General features: G+C 37.6%; 3 protein-coding genes across 4 annotated transcripts in view; 1 reads left to right on the plus strand and 2 right to left on the minus strand.

Moving 5' to 3' along the window:
* Positions 1 to 4,406: 4,406 nt before the first annotated feature.
* LOC130053779 (uncharacterized) lies at positions 4,407 to 5,009 on the minus strand. Its single transcript, XM_056161345.1, has one exon. It carries the CDS (start codon positions 5,007 to 5,009, stop codon positions 4,407 to 4,409), a length of 603 nt encoding a protein of 200 aa, XP_056017320.1.
* A 1,430-nt stretch (positions 5,010 to 6,439) lies between these two features.
* Positions 6,440 to 7,279, minus strand: LOC130053780 (craniofacial development protein 2-like). The gene has a single exon (XM_056161346.1). It carries the CDS (start codon positions 7,277 to 7,279, stop codon positions 6,440 to 6,442), a length of 840 nt encoding a protein of 279 aa, XP_056017321.1.
* Positions 7,280 to 8,281: 1,002 nt separating this feature from the next.
* Positions 8,282 to 15,154, plus strand: part of LOC125672011 (NACHT domain- and WD repeat-containing protein 1-like) — a 35,160-nt gene continuing 28,287 nt past the window's right edge. The window contains exons 1-3 of one of the 2 annotated variants that reach the window (XM_056161303.1): positions 8,282 to 8,762; positions 10,998 to 11,048; positions 12,882 to 12,925. In XM_056161303.1, the coding sequence (XP_056017278.1) occupies positions 11,036 to 11,048; positions 12,882 to 12,925 (57 nt within the window). In that variant the 5' untranslated portion in view covers positions 8,282 to 8,762; positions 10,998 to 11,035. Of the gene's footprint in view, positions 8,763 to 9,643; positions 11,049 to 12,881; positions 12,926 to 15,154 lie in introns of those variants that run through there. The other variant, XM_048908059.2, reaches the window with a different exon arrangement.

A 15,154-nucleotide genomic window follows, 5' to 3' on the forward strand; every position in this document is an offset into this window, starting at 1 on the left:
ACGTGTAGTAATGGAATGGACATTACTACAGGAAACCGTAAGAATATGGCTGAAAATCAATAAATCAAAAACGCAATGACCACCCTCCGATCGAAATGGGAATATATAATGTATAATATATAATGTATTAAAATACGTCACCCAATAAGAAGCCGTTGAATTCCACTGTATTTCAAAACGTGAAACATTAAATATACAAAGAAAACAAAAACACCAAAAAATGATTCATTAAGACCTTAATATAATTGTAACAACTGAAATGTATTAAATTTTCGCAATCAATGTCTAGTATGATATTCCTGAAAAATCGTGAATGTTGAGAAATATGAATTAGTTTCTCTTCCGGGAGTAACCATGGTAACTCGATCATTGAGTAAACAGATCGTTTCTTTCTTCAAACTTTATCTTATTTTGTTTCACTCCATATACATGTATGTTCTTGATAATCTTCATTTCCGTCAATATCTTTATATAGGCTGAGTGAATGAATTGAACTTCCGAACAAGAAATGTTTCAGCCCCCCCCCCCCCCTCCCCCACCTGGCAATATTGAAAAAGATCAATTTACATTTATAGGATATCAGTAGTGACAGTGAATAATATGGGTTATCTACTAGTCAGAGGCAACCATAATGAGTTTGATCTCTCAAGATACAGAGCAGACATTTCCAAATAACCAGTCATCCGAGTCATGACCTTTGACTTGAAAACCAATGGGGGGCATCTACTTTTAAAGTCTTTAGGGGGCACCAGTGTATAAAGTTTGATGTCTGTCAAGCAAAGGCGTTCTCAAAATACCGAGCGGACAATATCTTATGTTCAATTCAGAGTAGATTGACCTTGTAACCTGAAAATCAATACGGGCTATCTACACCTTATGATGTACATGTACCAAGTTAGTTGTCTTTCAAGCAAAGGGTTCTTAAGATATTGAGCGGACAAGACATTTTTGTTCAGAATAGTTTGGTCATTGCTTTTTGACCTTTTGACCACAGATTCAATAAGAGTAATCTGTTTCTGAGGTAGAACCAGTGTACCAAGTTTGATGTCTATCAAGCAAAACGCTTTCAAGATTTTGATTGGATAATATCTTACTATGTCCAGTTTGATCCTTGAACTTGTGACCTGTAAATCAAAAGAGGTCACCTACTCTCCAAGGGCAACAACTGTACCAAGTTTGGTAACTGTCAAGCAAAGGGTTCTTTATATATTCAGCAGACAAGACAAGACCAACAGACAGGCCCTTGACCTTGACCTTGTAACCTGAATTCATTAGGAGTCTTTATTCTATAACAGAGTATCTACTCTACATAATTAGATACCCCTTACCTGAGCATTTTTCTTACTAAGTATTATAGACTTTGGCCAACTCAGCATTTTACATTTAGCCTTGAACTGTATTACTTTGAGGTGTGTGTAGGGCACGCTGGTGTACATCTCCACAAGTGAAGGTTGTTGATTCGTTATTATCTCCCACTAACGTTGGTGCGAGGTAACGAATCAACAACCCTTCACTGTGAAAATGGTTGTTGTAGTAAATTGTGCGTTTTTGACAGTGTATGGAAGCTCGTTAGTGTCCTAACTTTAGATTTTTCAATTTCGTAATTATGGTCATTTGTTTTAGGTAAATTTTACATTCCTCTTTGGTTATATTCATTCAATTTTTCATGGGAAACTTATAATTTGTTATCAACTATCAACTATTATCAACTATTCTTAAACCATATTTCCTTATGCTATTATTGATTGATTGATTAAATATTGTTTAAATGTCCCTCTTGAGAATCTTTCACTCATATTGAGACGTCACCATTGCCGGTGAAGGGCTGCAAAATTTAGGCCTATGCGCTTATGGCCTTTGAGCAGGAATTTATCGTACCACACCTGCTGTGACACGGGGCCTCGGATTTAGCGGTCTCATCCGAAGGACTGTCCTATTTAGTAGCCTCTTACGACAAGCAAGGGATACTGAGGACCTATTCTAACCCGGATCTCCACGGGATTACGATAAAAGATTCTTTTAATGTAATCTTCAGAGGGAGTGATTTACACTTCTTTTACAAACACTACAATGTGAGAAATTGTTAACACACTTACCAAGAAAGTTGCGTAAATGCTTTGTTATATTCAGATTCTTTAAATAGGGAATACTACTCTGCCCCAAATACTAACTACGTTTGTGAACATATGTCACCCCGAGATTCTGTATCCCTAAGAAAGATTTGAATAAAATTTTCTGTTCTCCCGATCTCCTCTCTGCTACGTCTAACCCATAGAATTCTGTTTTTGTATCATGTACCTTTCCATGGTTTGAGTGAAATAAACTGAACTGTGCGGTATATTTTGATATATTTACTTGTAAATAATTTAATAGCATGAATTAACCAACTCGTCTATGATACGTCCCGTGGGGATCTGGGTTAGAATAGCCTAGGTCCTCAGTACCCCTTGCTTGTCGTAAGAGGCGACTAAATGAGGGGGGGGGGGGCGGTGTCCTTCGGATGAGATTGCAAAAAACTCAATGACCATGCCATGGAATGAGCAGTTTCACAGTTATGGAGACTGTCAAGAGATTTGTCATGAGGTGCCACAGTGTGTTTAGCTCCTCCCCCTTTCAGTCAACCAATAATATGACACGAGAGGCTTCAAAAGTATGTATTAAAAATCACCATGAAATCAGGCGACTAAATGGGGCGGTCCTTCGGATCAGACCGTATAAAAACCGAGGCCCCGTGTCACAGCAGGTGTGGCACGATAAAGATCCCTCCCTACTCAAAGGCCATTAGCGCCGAGCATAGGCCTAAATTTTGCAGCCCTTCACCGGCAATACTAATGTTTCCATATGAGTGAAATATTCGTAAGATTGATTGATTGTATCTTGCTTAACGTCTCGCTCGAGGATTTTTCACTCATATGGAGACGTCACCAAGACTGGTGAAGGGCTTCAAATTAAGGCCTATAGTCGGCACTTACGGCCATTGAACAGTGAGGGCTCTTTAGCGTGCCACTCATACTGTGACACGGGACCGGAATCCGTTTTTAAAGTCATCATCCCCGAGGACCCGTGGCATTCACACCTGATGCCGAGCGTTTGGCGATGGAACTATCACTACCCGTTTTAACGACTTGGGTCTGCTTTGTGACCATGTTTGGATGAAATTGGCAGGATGGTTCTGAAGTTCCGAAGATGATGAAAATGTGAAAAGTTTACAACAACATTGGAATTTTTTTTATCAGAAACTCTCGCATTATTGCATGAACCTTTGGCTCAAGTGAGCTAAAAATCCCAGGGATTATCGGTACCTTCTCATGGTCTGATATTCTGCCCCATTCACAATGGAAAATAGGTTGAATTTTTTCATTTTGTGGAAAAATCAAAATACTGAACCCTTTTTTTTTTCTTAAAGAAAATTGTGCAGATTAAGGATGACCACAGGTGTGATTGAAAGGGAAATATCTTCTTCATGTAAAAAACTTTGTAGCTTTTCAATGGGAAGGGGAAATTGCTGCACACTTTTTCATTCACCTTATCATGAATTAGAGAGAAATGCAGTGCTTTCACAATAGGGAATACACACTTTGTTGTGTTAGTATCAGGGTTTAAATCTTTAGTGAACTTAGTCTGGTGTCATGCTAGTCTTTATACAGGTCAATCTGAGTTGTTGGTTGGTTTGTTTTTTTTGTTTTTTGTTTTTTTTTTTAGTTTTTTGTTTTATCTTATACTGTTTAACGTCCCTCTCGAGAATATTTCACTCATATGGAGACGTCATGCACCATTGTCGGTGAAGGGCATGCAGTAATTTAGGCCTCTGCTCGGTGCGTACATACGTACATACATGCGTCAAGACCTCTGAGCAGGGAGGGATCTTTATCTTGCCACACCTGCTGTGACACGGGGGCTCGGTTTTTTAGGTCTCACCCGAAGGACCGCCCCATAATCGCCTCTTACGACAAGCAAGGTACTGAGGACCTATTCTAACCCGGATCCCACCGGGTTAAATCTGAGTTGTGTCCAAGCCATGTCACAAATCTATACAATACAAATAGTACCTTTGAAGTGCTCTTGTCTATTGTTATTAACTCTAAATTTGATACAGTTAGATCTCAGTTGTTTACAAGTCATATCCCACATAAAAAAGAAAACCTTTCTAACACTCTCCCTTATCCATCTAATGCATTATTTCCATGACAATGTGAAGTACTTACTTACTTAATCCACTTCGTCCCATGGGGGACATAGGGCAACCACAGTAGCTTTCCACTTTTTTCTGTCTTGGGCTATTCTTTTGGTTTCTCCCCATGTTTTATTGATGGCCTGTAGCTCTGCATTGATCCCTCTACGCCATGTGTTTTTCGGTCTGCCTTTCTTACGTTTGCCTTGTGGATTCCATTCTAGAGCTTGTTTAGTTATGTAGGTTTTCTTAAAGTGTGTCCAATCCACTTCCATCTTGTTCTAATTGTTATCTCAATTGGTTCTTGTTTGGTTCTTTTCCACAGTTCTTTGTTACTAATCGTATCTGGCCATCTCGCACCAAGGATGTTTCTTAGACAGCGGTTTAAGAAGACTTGGAGTGTCTTGATGGATGCTGATGTTTCTCTCCAGGTTTCGGACCCATAGAGAAGAACAGATTTGACATTAGAGTTGAAAAGCCTTAGTTTGGTACTAGTTCTCAAGGTGGTGCTTCTCCAGACTGGTTTTAGCATGGCAAAGGCTTGTTGAGCTTTCCTTTTCCGAGCTTTTATGTCTTCGTCGGTTCCACCTGTAGTGCTGATGATACTGCCCAGGTATGTGAATTCTTCTATATTTTCTACTTCTTTGTGTCTTATTTGTAGTTTCTTTGTCTGAGCAGTGTTTATTTTCATTATCTTTGCCTTTACTGGATTGATTAGAAGGCCTATTTGTCTTGCTGTTGATTCAAGACTGATGGTCTGTTCTTTTGCGTCTTGAAATCTATGTGATAGCATACATATATCGTCAGCAAAGTCAAGATCTTCCAGGCGGTTTTGCATTGTTCACTGTATACCTTTTGGGTTTTTATATGCTGTTTTAGTTACCCAGTCTATAATGTAAAACGTATACGGTACCAATTTTGATGCACCAGATGCACATTTCGACAAATAATGTCTCTTCAGTGATACTCAACCGAAATGTTTGAAATCCAAAATAACTATGAAGTTTTGGAGCTAAATATAGCCAAAAACAGCGTGCCAAAAAAAGTGGAGCCAAATTCGTCCAAGGATAAGAGCTATGCACGAGGGAGATAATCCTTAATTTTGAAATGAATTTCTATAACCATCAAGAATAGGAGAGGGGGCAGGAGACGGCCTTGCCTTACACCAGTAGTGACATCAAACGGATCGGTCAGGTTTCCATCATGAACTATTTGGCAGTTATATCCATCATAAAGCTGTTGAATGATATAGATGATTTTATGAGGTATGCCATAGTGTTTGAAAATATCCCACAGTACCTGATGGTCGATACTGTCAAAAGCCTTTTCGAAGTCTACAAAGATCATATAAAGAGATGCTTACCATTGATCAATTGTCTGTTCTACTATGATTCTTAAGGTTGCTATCTGGTCTACACAGGAACGCTCTTGTCTAAATCCTGCTTGTTCATCTCTAAGCATTTTGTCTAATTTTGCTTTAATTCGATAGATTATGACATAACATAGGATTTTGCTTGCAACGGATAACAGAGTGATCCCTCTCCAGTTGTTACATGAGGAAAGGTCACCTTTCTTTGGAAGTTTAATAAGGAGCCCTTTTTGCCAATCATCTGGAATGTGTTCTTCCTTCCAAATTCTGTTTATCAGGCGGTGAAGGGCCTCAACTGAAATATAGTCCATGGCTTTAATTGCCTCTGGTGGAATGTTATCAACTCCTCCTGATTTCCCATTTTTAATATGTTTTATTGCTCTATCTATTTCATCTCTTGTAACTTCTTCAATATTTATGTCTAATGGTTGTCCCGCTTCTATATCAGGTGGATTCGTCGGTGGTGGTCTATTTAGTACTTCCTGAAAATGTTCTTTCCATCTCTTAAGTTGTTCTTCAATCTTGGTTATTACATTTCCGTTTTTATCCTTTACTGGTGTATTGGTAGTGGGTGGTTTACCACGCAGCTGTCTGGTGATGTTATAGAGAGTTTTGATGTCTCCTTTACTATATGCTGTTTCTGCCTCTTGTGCTAGATGTTCTGCATACTTTCTTTTGTCTTTTTTACAATTTTTCTTCACCTCCTGATCTTTTAGGGTGTAGTTCTCCTGTGCTTGACGTGTTTGGTGTCTGGTTGTAGCTCTTACCACTTTCTCTTTAGCTTGCCTTCTTTCCTCTACTCTAGCCCAAGTGTCATCTGACATCCAATGTTTACGTTTGTTTTGGACATAACCTATGGTTTCTTCACATGTTTGTATAATGGCATTCTTAGTTTTCTCCTATATAGTATTAATATCTTGGTCTTCCTCTTCGATTGGTAAAACAGAGAATCTGTTTTGTAAGGTTATTTGGTAGTTTTGTTTTGTAGAAGGTTCCTTTAGTTTTGCAACATTAAACTTTTTCCTCTTTGGTTCTGTTTTTTTCTTTGATAGCAGCTTTAGTTTGATGGTATCCATTAGTAAGTGATGGTCTGATGCAGCATTGGCACCTCTTTTGTTTCTAACATCCTGCAGTGATGTTCTCCATCTGTGTGATATAGCAATGTGGTCTATTTGGTTCTCTGCATTTCCTGCTGGTGATACCCATGTGATCTTGTGGCAGGTTTTGTGTGGGAAGAATGTTCCTCCTATCATTAATTTATTGACTGCACAGAAGTCTGCAAATAACTCTCCATTTTCGTTCATATTTCCTATTCCATGTGGTTCAATCTCTGTCTCCCTCCCTACTCTATCTGATCCTACCTTTGCATTTAGGTCACCCATGATGATAAGGATGTCACGCTTTGGTGTGTTATCTACTGTGGCTTGCAATGCATTGTAGAAATCATCTTTTTCATATTCATCAGCCTCATTAGTTGGAGCATAGACTTGTATGATGGTGGTTTTCTGGAATTTTGTGTCGAATCTTGCTGTAATTATTCTTTGTGAAACAGGATTCCACTCTAACAGTGCTTTCTTTGATGTTTTGTTGAGTAAGAATCCAACTCCTTTCTCATGTGGATCATTTATGTTTAGATTTCCAGAATACACGATGGTGTGGCATGTGCTTATTGTTGTTATACCAGATGTGTTCCATCTACCTTCACTTAAGCCTAGTATTTCAATATTGTATCTATCCATTTCTTTAGCTACTTGGACACACTTACCACTTTAATATAGCGTGCGGATATTCCAGCACGCAATTTTTGCTGGATGTTTTGGTGAGAACAACTTTCTCGGCTTTCGTGTCATTCGTTGAACTCGTGTTTGGGGGGTTTAGTTTACCTCTATCTCTAGTCTTTGACGAGTAAGAGGATTTTCTTCTATGGTTGTTTCTGTAACCGATTTTATCCACTGATGGGGGTTGGCCCTTCAGCTTCACCATATCCCTTAGTTTGACAGACTGTCACCCCACAAATTCAATATCTTTCGATATAGGGTTGGATTTTGAAACCTGCAGAGTAGTTTTTACATCAGAGTCTCTTTCTCCTAGACTGGTTGCCGACCATGGCTATTGAGTCCTATCTATCCATGTTTTGAATGTTGTGAACAACTAACGGCTTTCAACGCCGGGTTTGAAATCAGAGTTTTCCTTCTCTTAGATGAATTGCCTTCCCAGGCTGAGGAGCTCCATCCACCCCAAGCACTGGTTTTAAGGCGCCAGGGTCTCGCCTTTGCCCCTTCTCCTGTTCGTTGAAACAGTTCCACCACGAGAAGGTCAGAAGCTGGACTTTGGTTGTCTGAGGCTATATTTTACGCATGCCCATAGGAGCACTTATTTGAAACTGGGTGCTTATCTCCAGTATCACCCCTAGGCATAACAACCTTAGGAACCACACTTCACAATGTGAAGTGTTCTAATAAAAATTAAAAAAACAAGTCACCTTTTTTCACAACGTTTTTTATCTTTAAACTATTTAAATTTACCAAAATTTAAAGAAAATTCCTATAGGATAAATAGCAAATTTGCATTGGTTAAATGTTGCCTAGCTATCAATAGAAAGGTTATCATTGTTAAAAGAAAAACATAATTACTAGTATACTCGCATGAAATGCTAATCCTCTTTTACATACATGCATATCATAAACTGACATGACAAACACCAATTTTAATTATTTGATTTGTAAATCTGCACTGGGATAGATCTGAGTCAGAAATCTGAACTGTCCCAATATTTTTTTTTCTAGAGAGCTACAGTTCTGCTAGTTTCTGTGAAAACGAGGGGGTTATCGAATATAAGTAACCCCCTCGTTTCCACAGAAACTACAGTTCTGCAGCTAAGGTTCGAAATGAAATTTTCCGGTCTTTTCTTTTGTTGCCATGAGGATTTTTTTTTTTACCGTTAAGCTGTGGTCCGAGTTAGTCAGGGAATGACTTGACTGGATACCGTGAGGATTTAGGTGATTAGTCTGGTCCCCGCCCCCGCCACTCATTGATCACTCGTTTCGATAGCAAAACGAGTGATCAAACGTGTGGAGGGGGCGGGGACCAGACTAATTCGTGTTCTTTCTCTATCCTAGTCGACCTTATGTAAATGGCCGAGTAGTTACGATTGCTCGTCTCTTGGGTAAACAAACCACAAAATAAGAATGCATCCAAAACTACTTGATAAAGTGTGAAAAGGTAAATGTATAGGGCTTATATGGTTTTTTTTTACAAAGTGTTTGCAACAGTTTCTTTATAGAAACATTGACAAAATTTAGGTGAAATGCTTATCCGAGTTTCCTCCGTGTGCATCAATATTACATATATGCGCTAGTCTTACTTACCATTTCTTCTGCTAGCTCCCTCTGAAGAAGGTGTGTATTCATATCATTAACATTGGAGATGCTAGTGTATTTGCCAGGGACATACTTAGCTATAATAGAGCCCTCCCTTGAACTGATACAATTTTATTTTGTTCTCAGTAAAATAAGGGTCCCAAATATTAACCGTTGACCCCTGCATTACAGGTCAAGTGCTTTGACCACTGAGCCACCCAGGTCGACATCCATGGTCCCTATAGTCCTAACTACCATGTGTCCTATTGAAGATCTGATTAAATGACTTACTTGACTTAATTCCTTCTCTCCTCGTGGAGAATAGGGCCATGAACAAGTCCTCTCCATTTACTTCTGTCCTGGGCTGATCTTGCTGCCTCTGTCCATGACCCAAAACCTAGTTCTTTCCTCTCTCTTTCTATTGTTCTTCTCCATCCGTAATCACTTCTTTTTTTATGAGGTTGGGTGATTAGCCCTACGCTCAACCTCATGGAGGTGGTTTTTCTGTTGGGGTTTTCCTTCCCTTAGATGACGGTCTTTTTAAGACTATTGGATGCCATCCCCCATGTTTTACATCGGAGTGTCCTTCTCCTAGGTAAGCTGCCACCCCTGGTTGCGAACCTCACCTATCCGGGTTTTACATCGGAGGTTTCCTTCTCCTAGACAGATAATCATCCCTGATTTTCGACATCATGTCTTGCCGGCTATATTCCCATAGCTGGCTTTATTGATATTTTTGAGATTTTGGCCATGTATTATATTTTATTGCATTTTTACTGATGAAAAGAACATTGCATTTCTTGTTGAAAGACCATTTCCTCATATATTTTCCCAAATATGCAGCTTCTAGCCGGAATTAAAGAGTCACTAATTGATTTGATGGCAATTAGATATCCAACTCTTTCTGCAAAGAGGCGGATTTTGGAATCAAGACCAACAGAGATGTCATTAATGATAAAACAGATACAACCTCTTGTGTGCTGCAGGCTTATCTCAGAACAGGGGTCGTTTTTCCTTGTTTGTCATAGTCACTTATATAAGTTTTTATACAAATAAATTGAGGCTGACTTTATCAAAAGCTTTAAAAATATCCATACACTATGATTAAAATGTCTGTTTGAGTTTGAATTTGAATTTTTTTATGTATTTTTTTTTTTACATTATCTAAGAATTAATTAGGAATTTGCATTTCACAGGACTTAAGTAAGATCTACAGAAGCCATTTTGTAACTTAGTGTAATGGATATAGAATGTTGTGTGTGTCGATCAGCCTGTGTCATGATTGAATTTACTAGAAAATTGTTCAAGAAATATACAACATATACAGTTGAACTTCAGTATCTCGAACAATGATATTTCGAATACCATGGATATGTCGAAGTGAGTTGGAAGTCCCAACAACATTATCTTGAACCCAATATCTCAAAGATTTTCTAGGTCACATCAAGTTCAAGATAACGAGGCCCAGCTGTACATGTTAGAGAGTTGGGCCTGCAGTTTTTGGGGGTATATGCTATGACCCTGTTTTGTATATTGGGGTAACATGCAATGCACCAATCAGTGGGGATGTCACCCAGTGTCATAATTATGAATATATTTTATTTTTTAACCAGAAACACATATTACTAGAGATATAACATATAGGCAATATTTATTTGATTTCCATTTGTGATATTTATTTGATTTCCATTTGACAGTGTGATATTTATTTGATTTCCATTTGTGTTATTTATCTTATTTCCATTTGTGATATAATTTATTTTATTTCCATTTGTGTTTTGAAAGGAATTAGCCATTATGACCATATGTTATTCCCCTTTAACAGGAAGTTTTCTCTTTCGAATGCCCAGTACTTCTTTCTATGCATGCTCAGTTTTTCTGTAAAACCTCAACATAATTAATCAGTCTGAGGACTGACTATTAATGTACAATTTTTGACATGTAGGGGGAGTGCTACTTTATACCAGCCCCCAGTGAATATGTTAGTGAATAACATTTAATGGTTCAGTGATTTGTTTAACATTTGGTTTTTGATAAGACATGCATACACAATATTTTACCCACATACTGACAATGTGATTACTGTGTATATTTGTAGGCATTGTGCTGAATAATCAAGACAACCAGTTCTCCAACATGCCTAAAAAAGGTACAACAGATGGTGTGAGATTTCATTCTGTTCTTCACTGGAAAATGATAGATTCCACCCTAACAGAAATTATTGTGATATATCTCTACAAAATTACTGACGAGAGGTGGAGCATCCACACAACGTCAGGGTCCTTAGTCCACTTTTATGAGTGGATTCGGGACCCCTGATGTTGCGAAGGTGGCTGTGGAGAAAAAGCACTGTTTTTTTCCTTCATTGCCTGAGTACAGTAAAACATGGTTAAAGTGAACATGGTTATGCTTACAGTAAAACATGGCTACAGTGAGCATGCTTATGATGAATTCATGCTTACAGTAAAACTTGGTTACAGTGAACATGCTTATAATGAATTCATGCTTACAGTAAAACATGGCTACAGTGAGCATGCTTATAATGAATTCATGCTTACAGTAAAACATGGTCAAAGTGAGCATGCTTATAATGAATTCATGTTTACAGTAAAACATGGTTACAGCAAACACACTTATAATGAATTCAAGTTTACAGTAAAACATGGTTACAGTGAACACATTTATCATGATGAATTCACCCTTACAGTAAAACACAGTTACAGCAAACATGCTTATAATGAATTCATGCTTACAATGAAGTGATTTTCAATCCCTGAAGGTTTAAATCATATTATGAACTCATTGTGCATGTCTGTATAACATTTTATAATGATCCCAAACACTTCTCCAGTGATATTTAGCTTATTTTTATAATGGCATTCAAAGTGCATATAAAAACATATTCACATAAAAACTGTGAAAAGAGAAACCCAGAAAATTGAATTGATATTGATTTTTTTATTTCCCACTATCCATTGTATTACATATTTGTTAAGAGGTACATGTATCTATCATTTATTGCTGCAAAATATCTATTAGAAATACTCTTCTTGATTTGAATCCTACATATAGAATCTGTTGATGGAACTTCACGATCACCATGACCTACTCATGGATGAACACAATAGCTGACACAGTATAGGATACCCGATTTTTCCAATCACTCGTGTTCTATTTTAAAACACCAGACAAAGTTGAACAGAAGAAGGCATTTATGAAAAGCTGTACGCTCATGTGAGCTTTTCTAATCACTGTCTGGCAATCTGTCTGCTCGCCAGTGAATTTCCTGAAATCTCCACTGGATGAGAAGACAGGATGATGTTGGAATGACAGACTTGCAGCATATAGACAGGGTCAAGATACCATTAATTCATCATATTTAGCATGTACGATATTTGATGGAAATTTATAGTTTTTAATATATTTAGCACTTTCTGAATGTGCTACATGGAGATTGAAATATATATATGCTAGACATTTTAGCGATGTACTTGATTTAGCTGTAGCTGTTTTCCATGAAAGGTGCTAAATAGAGTACACAATGTAATACTGTATAGCAGGTTTTTTCCATGGGGGTGATCAATTTGGCTTATTTTAGCAGTTAGATAGATTTCCGCTAAAATTTCACTTGCCATACATGCACCCAAATGCGACTTCAATTTTGACCAAAGAGATAACTCTTCCTTGTCCTCCAAAATTTATTCAACTAAAATTATTAGCAATCAAATTGCCAAATTTTAGACCCGCATAAAATAACCTGCTACTTACGGTATGTTACAGTCTTACTAGGGTAATCAGGTAGAATGTGTTTCAAATGCTCATAGGCTTAATTTGGTTTGAATGTTTGTCATGGGAGTAAGTAGGAGTGATGGAAAGATAAAAACTGTTAATTGTATTTTGATGGGCATTATGAACATGTACACTTTAACTTTTGATCTACCATAATGATAAAAGGATTTAATTCATTTTCTTTCTTTTAAAGGACAATCCCATAAAATGCCTGCAAGGCAATCGTCATTTCAAATTGTGAGTACCATATGGATGTCATTGATTGATTTTTAATTGATTTGATGAATTAGGGAATGCAATGTGCAGCTTTTTATGCCCCCTGCTATGAAATGGCAGGGGTTTATAGTGTAACCTTTTTCCAGTCAATTATCTGTGCTACGGATGCACATTTTCAAACTGAAGTTTGGTAGATAGATTCATGAGAATTTACTAACAGGGTCATGCAGGTAAAACAAGTTTGAAGAGTTATGCTCCTTGGGCTTAGAATTAATAAAAAAAATGTTTACAGTTTCTGCTTATTATCTCTCTTATACATGTACATTTGAATTGAAATTTGGAACATGGATATATCATGAGAACATATATTTCAAGAAACTGTGGTTCTAATAAAATAATATTTGGCAGAGTTATTCCCCTTGGTCGGACTATTTACAATAAAACAATAAATTACAGTTTCCATTCATTGTCTCAATTATACATGGACATTTTGAATGATGAAATTAGGATTATAATCACATCCTGAAAATATGCAGGTCAAGTTTTTATTTGGTACCAGTCGAATAATAATTGGGAGAGTTCAATTGGAATATGAAAAATTTCAAACAATTCACAGTTTCTGCTATTATTTAAGTCATACATGGACACTTCGAATAGAAAATTGAGATACCTCATAAGAATACACAGTTCAAGTACTTCAATGGCTCCAGTGGGATACCTTTAAATTGGATGAAGTTATGGCCCTTGGTGTGGGGCATTTTTTCCCCCAGTGTGATACATCTAGTCTTTGTTTAAAACATGATTTCAACTCACACCTGTGAAAGAATTTGTTATAATATTAAACAGTAAAAAAACACTGTGTCTAATTTCCAGCTTGCTTTTTAGCTCACCTGAACCGAAGGTTCAAGTGAGCTTTTCTGATCACATTTTGTCCTGCGTCCATCTGTCTGTCTGTCTCTCTGTCTGTCTGTAAACTTTTCACATTTTCATCTTCTTCTCATGAACCACTGGGCCAATTTCAACCAAACATGACCAAAAGCATCCTTGGGTGAAGGGCTTTCAAGTTTGTTCAAATGAAGGGCCATGTCCCTTTCAAAGGGGAGATAATCACAAAAAATTTAAAAATAGGGTGGGGTCATTTAAAAATCTTCTTCTCAAGAACCACTGGGCCAAAAGAGCTGAAATTTACCTGAAAGCTTCCTAACATATTGCAGATATACGTTTGTTCAAATCATGGCCCCTGGTGGTAGGATGGGGCCACAAGGGGGGATCAAAGTTTTACATACAAATATATAGGGAAAAACTTTAAAAATCTTCTTCTCAAGAACCACTAAGCCAGAAAAGCTGAGATTTACATGAAAGCTTCCTGACATAATGCAGATTCAAGTTTGTTCAAATCATGGGCTTCGGGGGTTGGATGGGGCCACAATAGGGGATGAAAGTTTTACATACAAATATATAGGAAAAATCTTCTTCTCAAGAACCACTGAGCCAGAAAAGCTGATTTTTACATGAAAAGTTTCTGACATAGTGCAGATTCAAGTTTGTTCAAATCATGGGCCCCGGGGGTTGGATGGGGCCACAATAGGGGATCAAAGTATTACATACAAATATATAGGAAAAATCTTTAAAAATCTTTTTCTCAAGAGCCACTGAGCCAGAAAAGCTGATTTTTACATGAAAAGTTTTTGACATAGTGCAGATTCAAGTGTGTTCAAATCATGGCCCCCGGGGATAAGATGGGGCCCCAAGGGGGGATCAAAGTTTTACACACAAATATACAGGGAAAAACTTTAAAAATCTTCTTCTCAAGAACCACTAAGCCAGAAAAGCTGAGATTTACATGAAAGCTTCCTGACATAATGCAGATTCAAGTTTGTTCAAATCATGGGCCCCTGGGGTTGGATGGGGCCACAATAGGGGATGAAAGTTTTACATACAAATATATAGGAAAAATCTTTAAAAATCTTCTTCTCAAGAACCACTGAGCCAGAAAAGCTGATTTTTACATGAAAAGTTTCTGACATAGTGCAGATTCAAGTTTGTTCAAATCATGGGCCCCGGGGGTAGGATGGGGCCACAAGGGGAGGATCAAAGTTTTACATACAAATATATAGGGAAAAACTTTAAAAATCTTCTTCTCAAGAACCACTAAGCCAGAAAAGCTGAGATTTACATGAAAGCTTCCTGACATAATGCAGATTCAAGTTTGTTTAAATCATGGGCTTCGGGGGTTGGATGGGGCCACAA

The sequence above is a fragment of the Ostrea edulis genome, chromosome 4, assembly GCF_947568905.1.
Source record: "Ostrea edulis chromosome 4, xbOstEdul1.1, whole genome shotgun sequence".
Classification (NCBI taxonomy): Eukaryota; Metazoa; Mollusca; class Bivalvia; order Ostreida; family Ostreidae; genus Ostrea; species Ostrea edulis.

Bases quoted from the DNA above. Each gene is read 5' to 3' on its own strand.
- LOC130053780 (XM_056161346.1), bottom strand. From the start codon at position 7,279: ATGGATAGATACAATATTGAAATACTAGGCTTAAGTGAAGGTAGATGG.
- LOC130053779 (XM_056161345.1), bottom strand. From the start codon at position 5,009: ATGCAAAACCGCCTGGAAGATCTTGACTTTGCTGACGATATATGTATG.